General features: G+C 52.2%; 1 protein-coding gene and 1 long non-coding RNA gene across 2 annotated transcripts; one reads left to right on the top strand and one right to left on the bottom strand.

Moving 5' to 3' along the window:
• Window positions 1-4455: 4455 nt before the first annotated feature.
• On the bottom strand, window positions 4456-8122 carry SPR (sepiapterin reductase). Its single transcript, XM_016130709.2, has 3 exons — window positions 7762-8122; window positions 6894-7184; window positions 4456-5236 (listed from the first exon to the last, which is right to left on the bottom strand). Exons 1-3 carry the CDS (start codon window positions 8075-8077, stop codon window positions 5046-5048), a joined length of 798 nt encoding a protein of 265 aa, XP_015986195.2. The 5' UTR covers window positions 8078-8122; the 3' UTR covers window positions 4456-5045.
• Window positions 8123-8182: 60 nt separating this feature from the next.
• On the top strand, window positions 8183-9913 carry LOC107502941. The gene is made up of 2 exons (XR_001595111.2): window positions 8183-8884; window positions 9375-9913. It is a non-coding gene; the product is annotated as an uncharacterized LOC107502941 (long non-coding RNA).
• Window positions 9914-10147: the final 234 nt, after the last annotated feature.

The raw sequence follows: 10147 nt of genomic DNA, 5'->3' as shown, positions 1-10147 counted from the left end.
CTTTTGCCTCTCAAAGTTTCCTGTCTCCCTCTCCATATTCGCAAACCTTACCACAGACAGAACTTAGTTGTGGTCCTGTGCTGACCTCAAATCTGGTCTTACAGTGACCCTGACCCTGTAACTATACACATGGCAGTGGGTGTCAACAGCATTCACTTGTCACATATTGATCCTTAATTATGACCTTGGACAAACCTCAACCCCTAATACTGACTCTGTCCTCTGAACTTTCCTTTCTCTGAGGGGCTGCCTCCTTTGATTACTACTAATACCACTCTGATTCAAAAGGTTTACAGCTCACTTTTGAAATTAATTACTAATTTTCACAGCTCACATTTTAATGCTCCATTAAAAAGCGGGGACATACCTAAATCCACTGAATTACCATCTGGGTAAAAGAGGAGCAATGAGACAGAGAGATTTTTGGAAAACTCCTGAATGATTCTTACAAAGGTCAGCCCTACCCACTTTCACAATACCCACATGTGGGCTTTCCTTTAGGGATTCCAAGGGGGCCCTGAATCCCCACGTAGGAATGCCTGGTCTGGGTGGGGACCCATACAGTTGAGGCTGGTGTGCAGAGGCCCAACTCCCAGGCACCAGTCATCACACCCAAGCCCTTCAAATGCTTCACTATACACATTGCAGTGGGTCGCGACAGCATTCAGTTGCTAACTTGAGTGCTCACTCTCACATTTACTCATTCATTCATTCATTCATTCGTTCGTTCTTGAACCACTCAACAATGCCTCAGTGTGTAAAGTCTGCGGGTTATACACAGCCTCTTAAGCCTGAGGGCTTTGATCCCTTGGGTCAAGTTGGGGCTTAGAGTACAAAGCCCAGGCAGGAAAGACCTCTGTAGCAACGGACCAAGACCTGAACCAGAGTATGGGCCAGACAGACTCCTGCAGCCCACGAGAAGTTACCGGATTTGAGGAGTGAATGCTAGGCCGCTCAGTTCCCATTCCCTGCAGGTGGGGGGTTAGGGGGATGGGCCTGTGGACTAAGAGACCCCCAGAAAGCTTCCAAGTTAGTCAGCTAAGGAATCTCTCTGAGTCTGTGGGGTCTGCTGAGGAAGAGGTTAGGCCTGAGAGGTAGAGCCCCCAAAGGTAAAAAGGAACTTTCCTTCTCCTTCCCTTCCTCTTTTCCCACAATCCCTCACCGAAAGTAGAATTCCAGGGCTCTCCCTTTTCACACTAAAAGCAGGTAGGGCTGAGGGGGAGTGCATGAGGATGGGTAAAATGGGAGACAAAAGGCAAGGTAGGGGAGCCTTGCTGGGAAGTAATAATTCTGGGATGGGAGCAGGGAGGTAGCTCTACTTTGTAAGTCTGAGAGAACATCCAGGCTTGGCCCTGCCTACCAGCACCACAGGCAGAAGACCTCAGAGTTGGGGTGGAGGAACAAGAAAGGCTCACTCCATCCTCTCCTCAGCTACCCTTTAAAGCTTCCTCAGTTGGCCCTAGGCTCCAAGTGATTCCTCAGCTAACTTCCTTGCAAGCTGCCCAGTGGCCTGCTCCATTGCCCTCCTCCCAGATCACTGAGAGATGCTGTGGGGACTGCAGAGGCATTACCTTGTGGGTTCCCCACACTGGCAACTGGAAGTGCTCTTCACTGGTGAGTCACCACACGGGACCCCAGTGGTGAGGGAGCACAGCTCAGCGCTCTTGGGCATGTTACACGGGGATGTGCCCATGGGCCGCGTGGCTGGGAAATGCTACACACACGTTCTCGTAAGAGGCCATGTTCTGTGGGGAGAGGCTGTGGTTCATGTGAAGGAGGCCAGAAGGCAGTTTCTCAGACTCTGCAGCTCCAGGTGAGACATGTGCGGATGCTTGGATGGAGCACTTCCCCAAGAGGTGGCTCTAGATGGGGAGGGAGGAGCAGCTGGGCATCTCAGGGCTTCTCTAACAATGGACTCGGGCACCAGCCTGCGCTGTATTCCTGGGACAAAGAACAGGAATTAGGGGTTGGGGTGGGGGCGGGGCGGCTACTGGCCAACCTAGTCCCATCTGGTCATGGTCACGGACAGAGGTGCTGGAGCTCCCTGGGGTGGGCCTGGAGTATTCCCCTCACTCCTTTGCTCCTCACAGGCCAGCTGCTGGCCCCCAGCTCAGGGGTATTAAACACAAAACCAAAACCTTGCCCAGCCATTCATACCAAAGACAAAGAGAAACCTTATTTGTTTTTCAGCTAATCTGAGGCCCCGCTCAACCTGGCAGCTGGGCTCTGGGCATGTGCAGGCATGTATTGTGTGTACTTTCATGTGCTCCTGTGTGTGGTGGCCAAGGCCAGGCCATGCACTTTGGGAACACAGATGGTCGCCCCTCTGGTGAGTGGCTGCTCTTGGCCCTGAGGCTGGCAAGAAAGTTTTGGTGCCCCAGGGGTGACGGACCTGAGGAGTCCAGGCTAAGGAGTGAGGGCTGGGAAATCCCTGTGGCCAGACCTGTGGGTCACTGAGGAGGCCTTGGGGCCTGACAGGGAGAGTGATCCTGGCCTTTTCTGCCTCCCCAGCTCCCTGGGGCCTCAGAGAGCCCGGGATCCTAGAGGACAGGGAGAAAGAGAGACAGGTCTAGCTAGGGTCATTCCCAAGGCTCCTAAATCCCCGGACTCTGAGAGAACAAGTGTCAGGTGTGAGGGTATCGCCACCTTGTGGGGACAAGCGGCACTCCTCCCAAGGTCCTGGACACGGGGCTGACAGGGAGAGGGCGTGGGGAGGTAGCTCTACTTCAAAAGTCTGAGAGAACATCCAGGCTTGGCCCTGCCACCCAGCACCACAGGCCGAAGACCTCAGGGTCGGGGTGGGGGAGCAAGGATGGCTCACTCTCTCCTCAGCCACCTTGTGGGAGCATCCACTAGGGGGTCTGGCTGGCGTTGACTGCCCTCACAGTCTCAGGGGAGGGAGCAAGGGGCCAGGTGGAAAAATTCGCCAATGCCTATTAGACAGAAGGGAGCAAGGGGCCAGGTGGAAAAATTCGCCAATGCCCAGCCACACCTGCAAGGGCAAACCCGACATCCTCAGGTGCAGCCTGACCATGTTTGAAATCACTTGGAGAAAGGTTTGCAGGAAGGAATCTTAGAGCGCATCTGTTTTAAGGAAACTAAAGCCCAGAGAGAGCGGGACCCTGTCGGAACTCTACAGTATCTCCATTACGGAGGGAAGTTAGACCGAGGGTTCTTGACTCCAAGGCTCATGCATTTGCCCGAGGGTCCAGTGAGTCCAGGACAAGCTGTCCAGACTGTACGCCCACCCTACCAAGGCTTAGAACAGGGGCAGCACAGTGAGAGTTCTTCCCTCGTCAGCAAGGGGAGGGCGTCTGGGCCATGAGGAAATGAGGCTGCAAGGGGGGGCTCCAGGATGACCTGGATCTTGACCTTAAAAGGTGACGGATAATATTAGCACCTGTGGGGCAAATACTACGATGCTAGGGAGCGCTACATTAGGTCATTTAATACCAGACACTTTGAGGGAGGCACCACATTTTAATCCACATTTTTCAGATAAGGACACTGAGGCACAGGGAAGCAAGTTGCCCTGGGTTACATTTGGTTAGTGGCAGAGCAGGGATCTGTGTATAGCGACCGTGACTCCAGTGAGCATGAGCATGAGTTGCTCAGTCCCCCAGGGAACCCAGCAGGGTGCTGCCAGCTCCAGCCCAGGGCCTGGCTCCAGCCAGGAGAGCGAAAGGGAGTTAGTTCTCCAGGAGGCACGGCCTCTGTGCGCCCTCTGCTGTGCACAAGGAGTAAAGAGAGTTCTCTCCGGCATGATCAGATGCAGGGCTGTCCCGGAGATGGCTGGCAGGGCCCACGCTCTCCCTACCCAAATATAAGCTTGCAAGGGGCTGACTGTAGACCACTACTGCAGAGCTCCCAGCCCACCCACATCTACCCACCCACAGGGTGGGTTTAGTTATGTCCCTGGTTTCTCAGGGTTTCCCTCTCTTGGAATCCTGCCCACCTTCCCCTAAGGCATGTTGGTCCTAGGCCCACCCCACTGAAAACCGGGACCATGGGCCAGATGGACATTACCAGGAAGGCCCCCAACAGGCCTCCAGAGAAGCTGGGACTCATTTAGAGCATATAGATCAGGGGTCAGAAATGGGAAACCGAGAGCCAGGGCAAGGACCCCTCCCTGGGGGCCGCAGTGACTCAAATCAGGCCCTAAAGGCTGGATGCTCTTTGACCAAGTCAAAGGTGAGGAAAGGGTAGTAAAGACTGTGGTCAGTACAGGTAAAGGCTTGAAGAAAGAACAGGTGCCTGGGGACACCTATTTTGGCCAACTTTGAACCTGGGCGGGACTCGGTGAGAAAAGGCACACTGCCCCAAGACAGCTCCCCAGGAAATAAGGCCAGCACCCTGAGTTTGGGTTAATGGCCTCGGGAACAGCCCTGGGCCCTGTAAACAAGGGAGTAGGTCATGGACTATGCATCAAAGACATTATTGTACTCCAGGCATTAATAAAGGACAATTCACATTTTATTTGTATCTGCCTTTGACATGTACGACAGCTCTCAAGGGTCCCTTTCCCTGATCTGGAGGATAAAGGGCAGATTCTGGAGGAAGACTGCATTAGACAAGGTCATGAAATTCAACAGGTCCTGAGTCCTGGAGTAAGGGGTATCCCTGTGGGGCAGAACCTGCACTGCCTTCCCTCCCTGCCAGGCTGTCTGTGAATCCTCTGGGCCCTCCAATCTGACACGGCTTACCACCCCCTCCCTGAGGACTGGCCATGGGCAAGAGACCCAACCCCTTCTCAATGTTTCAGCTTCTTGTCCTGCTTTTCCCATCCCTAAAATTTCAGTCCTGGAGAAATCACCATCATAACTTCTCTTTCAAGCCTCCTAACTCAGGGTGCGCAACACACACCCCTGAGAACCGGGCACCCCAGTGACTGAAGCAGGCACAGGTTACAGAGTCTGAGGCAGGAGAGCAGGCACCAGCGCTTATCTTTGTAAAGCACAGCCGGTGGTGCCACTGTGGCAGAGTGCGGGAGTAGGGCTCCTGAGAGTGCCTGAAAGAGGAGGAAGAGAGCCCCAGGAAGCCAAGGCTTATGGATCAAAGACGTCAACATGGACTCCAGACTTGAACGTGTCTTCTTGTAGCAAGCTTAGCAGTTTCTTGGCTGATACCTTGCAATCCACCAGTTTCCCCTTTGTCTTTAACTCCTCCAATTGTTTTCGCAAGTCTGGGTACACGGAGGTCTCCATGGCCAAACGCAGCATGTCTGTGTACATGGGCCCTAGAGGATGAAGAGCAGAAGATGAGGGAGGGGCCCTGCAGTGTGTGAAGTAGGGTGGAGTCATGTCTGGCTAGAGGCAACACCTCGTCTTGGCTGACATGTGAGGTCAGGGTCACCAAAGGCTCCACTCTGTCACTATTGAGCTCCAGACTCACTCAAATTCCACTGCCCACTGAACATGGTCCCTCTACACAACTGCATGTACAGCCAAGATTACCATCTCCTGTCCAGCCAGTGCCTCCTCCTAGGTGACATCAGTGAACTCTTACAGGTACTCTATGTTTAATGTAGGAATCACAGCACCCCGGAATTTGGAGTTTATGGGCCTCAGAAGCAGAAAATGAGGAATCTCAGGGTTGGAAGGAGAACTGGCCTCCTGATCTTTGAATGTGTTTCAAGTAGCTGTGTGCCTTGGTAAGTGGGTACTGCTACCTTTCTAATCAGCCCATTCTCCCTTTGGACACCTGTTAGAACATTCTCCCAGAGACTAAAATGAAAACCCGACTGGTCTCAGCCTTCATCCAGGCCTTGGTGGCCATGAAAAAAAGGTCAACTGCCTCCTAATTCTCCGGCAGTCAGTCAGTCTCCTAGGATCTAACCCAGTCACATGGCATTCTGGAGTCTGCTCCACTCCTGGCTATGGTTTTTATTGCTCAGTTGATTGAATCCTAGGCTGAGCTCACAGTTGGTGCTGAGTTGAATGCTGGCTGGAAGAATAACTGTGTATGTGTCAGGAAGGGAGGACTTGGTACTGCAGAGCATGAGGAAGTAGAAATGACACTGATTGTGAGCTGGAGGCAAACTTTGATCCTGGCTCTGCAACATCTAAGCTTTGACCCCAGGGTGCCAAGGGGAATAGACTACTGGATCACTAAGTTGCTCAGACATTACACCACAGCTATGTTACAACCTTCTATTCCAGTAACCTTGAGCCTAGGATAGAAGCCTCACTTTTAAGAAAGGCACAGTGGCATCATGGTACAGTGGTGAGAAACTAGACAAAGTGTTACAAGACCCCCTACACTTTAACTTCTGGGGCCCTATCTTATTTTCCCCAGCGCCTCCCTCCCCAATGTCCCAGCACAATTCGGGATTCAACAATGTCTATCTGTTCTTCATTCGACTATTATTTTCTGCAGACTGACTCAGTGGGCACTTCAAGAAACAGTTCCTGCCTTCGAGGCTTTCCTACCAAGAGAGAGAACTATATACATGAAGATAATACAGTGTGGTAAGTCCTATCTAACAGTTAGACAGTACTTCATAGATGGGGATTATTTTCACATATATTACTTCATTCAGTCCTCCAAACTGCCCTGAGAAACAGGTGGGATCTTCCTTATTTTATATAAGGAAATGGGGTACAGGGTTGGAATTTAAACCCTAATTGTCTCTCAAACTCTAATGTCTCAGATTTTCTGGCCCCACCCTCCAGTCCAGGCAGCACCCCACTCTCTCTCTATGGCTCCCTAACCCTGCCAGCTCTAACTTCCTTGGAGTCTATATTTATTTTCTTTAAGGAGTGACAGATCATGATTCAGGGACAATATACGCTGTGGGCCCTTTCCCAGAGGGGACAGACTAGCCCCCGTGAGCAGCCCCCATAGGGGAACCAGCTGGTTCTGGAGGACAGGGATGGCAGTAATGCTCCACCTACCTGGAGCATAGCTCAGTACCCTCACACTAGGTTCCTCTGTGGCCAGGACTTGGAACATCATGTCACGGGCAGCCTTCCCTGCACAGTACAGTGTCCAGCCCTTGTAGGGTTGCAGAGCACAGAGGGATGAGATGTTAACCACAATCCTGCTGAGGCCAGGACTGTCAGGGAAGGCCTTCAGGATACTGGAAGTCAGGCAGACCATAGAAGTCAAGTTCAGAGCCCAGTAGCTGTTTATTTCATCTGGGTCGGCCAGGTCCACGAAGCTTTTGGACACATCTCCCAGAGTGCCTGCAATACCACACATTAAGAATCAACTAGTACAAGTAGGGCTTTCTCTTCCCCCAGCTCTCCAAATTCCTCCCCAAACCCCCTTCCCATCCAGACTTGAGAAGTCTCATAAAGACTTCTGAAGATGCCTCTCTTCCCAGCTCTGTGCGCGTGCACACACACTCAGAAACCATGGGCACCCACGTACCCCACATTGCTGACAGACAGAGACAGAGACAGAGACAGAGAGAGAGAGAGAGCGCGGAGAGCGGGAGGGGGCGAGAGAGGGGGCGAGAGAGAGGAGGGTGGGGGAGGGGTGAGGAGAGAGAGAGGAGAGGGAGAGAGGAGAGAGAGAGTGTGTGTGCGTGTTGGCGGGGTGGAAGGATGAGATGAGCCGATTCGGCAGCACTGAGTCCTCCTCCACACCTTGCTGAAACAACTAAGTCTTTCGGGCGTCTTTTCTGACTCCCTGTTGTCCCCGTTAAAATTCCAAGCGGTGGGGGCGGTGAGAGGGAGAAAGGAAAGAACACTCCCTGCGCATTCCGAGCGCTCACCCGGGGAGTCCGCCCCCTCCCTCCTCCTCAGGCGGGCGTCTTACCTGCATTGTTGATCAGCAGCACCCGCTGCAGCCCCTCGGGCCTGGGGAGCTCGCGCAGGGCGCCGAGAAGTCGCTGCAAGCCGGCCTTGGAGCCCAGGTCGGCGGGCACCCGCACCACCCGTAGGCCGGGCTGCCCAGTGCCCAGCTCGGCCTCCAGCTGCTGCAGCGCCTCATCGTTGCGGGCGCTTAGGACCAGCATGGAGCCTGGGGACAGCATCGGGGCCAGAAGCAGGGCCAGCGTCCGGCCGAAGCCGCGGGAGGCCCCGGTAAGCACGCACGCGACGCGTCCCAGGCCACCCTTCAGGCCGACCTCCATTTTACGCACTTTCTCACGCAGAAACCTCAGAAACTGCTGGAAGCCGGGCCCCCGCGGGGGGCGGTGCCGCGGCAGGCGCCCCGCCCCGCGGGGCGGGAACCCAGGGCTTGCGGCTCGGCCTCTGGTTGCTGAGGTGGGGCGGTCTGCCCCGTAGGAGTCCGCGCGAAAGGACTAACCGAAAAGGGCGTGGAGGCGCGGCTCCCCCTGGAAGTGCTAGGCCGGTTCCAAGCTGAGCACTGCCAGACGTTCAGTCCTCAGCTGGGATGCATTCTCCTCCCACGTCCAGACCCAACTTTCTGGCACAAGTGACCTCCTGCTGGTCAGGCTATCTTGCTCCGTGCTGGGCGTCCACGTACGAGGCCAGCGTCAGTCCTAAATGAAGCCCATGGCAGTTTAGGGCTTGGGATCCCTGCTGGGCTTGGGGAGCTCACCTCCCTGTGCGTTACAGGCGCTACCTGCGGGAGAACCATAGTCGCTTCTCCCAGTGATGTAAAACCTCTTCTCCCTTACCAAGCTCTGAGCAGCGTGGTGCTGGCCCCGGTTCCCCTGCCTCTCAGATTTCTGGCTACGCCACTCTCTAAAGTTCTGTGTACCCCGGGATTCTGCACTCACTCATTCTACGCTCTTCCTAGTTGGCCATTCCATCTACTCCCAGCTTCAGGTTTACGGAGGTGATAGCCAATGCCCTGTCCAGATCTGTGCTTCAGAAAACCCGTATTTCCGTCTTTTTTCAAGGAGAGAGTTAAGATGGAGAAACTGGCTACAAATCTCCTTAAAGGAGGGGGTCTTCAGAATTTAGCGAGGGCGGTAAGTAACCTCAGATAACTCAGCCCAAGTCCTCACAGGGCTCTTTCCTCCTCTAGGGATTAACTTCGAAGTTTCTGGAAAAACAAACTTCCTTGTGCTGTGTATTATCATTACCAACACCAAAACAATTTGGGGTGTGGAGGGGGCTTTTCGCTGTCGACATAGGTGCCTTTGCCGTAAACTTTTTTCATTTTGGACTGCACATCTTCGTGGAACATAACCCAAGAATAAAACTGCAAAGAAACCTTAAACTTCATTTAGTAGATTTATTATCATTAATATGTATAGTATTATTTTGAAACTATTTTATGTAATAGGACAAAGAAAACGAGTAATTATGCTAATAATGTTAGAGAAAAGAAACCAAGTATGAATTCAAGGAAGTTAAGGGAAAAGATCTGTAAGATTAAATTAGAATTGGAAGCTAGAACATTGTAGAATTTATTGCAATTGTATGTGGTAACACCAAACATATGTTTTTATCTTCCAGGTGTATTGGTTCTCCAATATCTACGACCAATCTTTTTAAGAATTCTGCCTGCCACAGTGGTGCCCAGATAGTCTACAGCTGTGCTTTGTTTGGCTCAAATAGGGCTTTTTTCTTTTTAAGTTTGAAGCAATGTTTCTAAAGTGGAAGATTTTACATAATACCAGACTTTCCAGCTTCTTTTGACTAATGAGTGGGTCAGGCAAAATGTGTGCTGGTTGAGATGAGCAGCAGTGCCTCTTGGGAAAGAGAAACAGTGCACTCAGTTTGCCAGGACCCTCAACCCTCACAGGTGTAGACGTTTGTGTTTCCTACTTTTGATGCAAAGCTGAATTCTTACCCACTGGTGAGAGTCCAGACATTTAACAGTGCAAGCATTGTGCTGGATTGTGGAGAAGTGGACCTGGGGAGGGGTCAGGAGGCTTTTGATATGTTAATACAGGTAGGACTCTGTGTGTTCGTGTATACCATTTAAAGCTGCCCTGCTTTTCACTTATCTGAAAACAATGGAAGTAAAAGATCTTACATCTGATTGCTCTAAAGCTAAAGTCTCCTGTACTGACCCAACAGCCTACTGTTTAAATAATTTTCCGTAGCTTCTCCCTTTTCTCCAGGCCTCAGAAAACAGGTCGGTGAAAACACAATCCATCCATTCATCTATTTGACATTTATTGAATTTCTGCCATGTGCCAGGCTTTGAAGAAAGGATGAAAGGATGGTGAAAAATCAGACCCAGCTTCTTCTAAACTTTGCTGCTTCTAGGAGGAACCTTTGGG

Source organism: Rousettus aegyptiacus, unplaced genomic scaffold (genome assembly GCF_014176215.1).
Source record: "Rousettus aegyptiacus isolate mRouAeg1 unplaced genomic scaffold, mRouAeg1.p scaffold_m13_p_7, whole genome shotgun sequence".
In the NCBI taxonomy this organism is placed as follows: Eukaryota; Metazoa; Chordata; class Mammalia; order Chiroptera; family Pteropodidae; genus Rousettus; species Rousettus aegyptiacus.
Note: the sequence above shows the minus strand (reverse complement) of the source record. Positions and strands in the feature narration are given on the sequence as shown.

Excerpts from the sequence above, each read along its gene's own strand:
- SPR (XM_016130709.2), bottom strand. The coding sequence starts at position 8,077 with ATGGAGGTCGGCCTGAAGGGTGGCCTGGGACGCGTCGCGTGCGTGCTT. Across the intron at positions 7,185-7,761 it reads GCTGCTGATCAACAATGCAG|GCACTCTGGGAGATGTGTCC; the intron begins GTAAGACGCCCG and ends GTGGTATTGCAG. Across the intron at positions 5,237-6,893 it reads GGTACTGAGCTATGCTCCAG|GGCCCATGTACACAGACATG; the intron begins GTAGGTGGAGCA and ends TTCATCCTCTAG.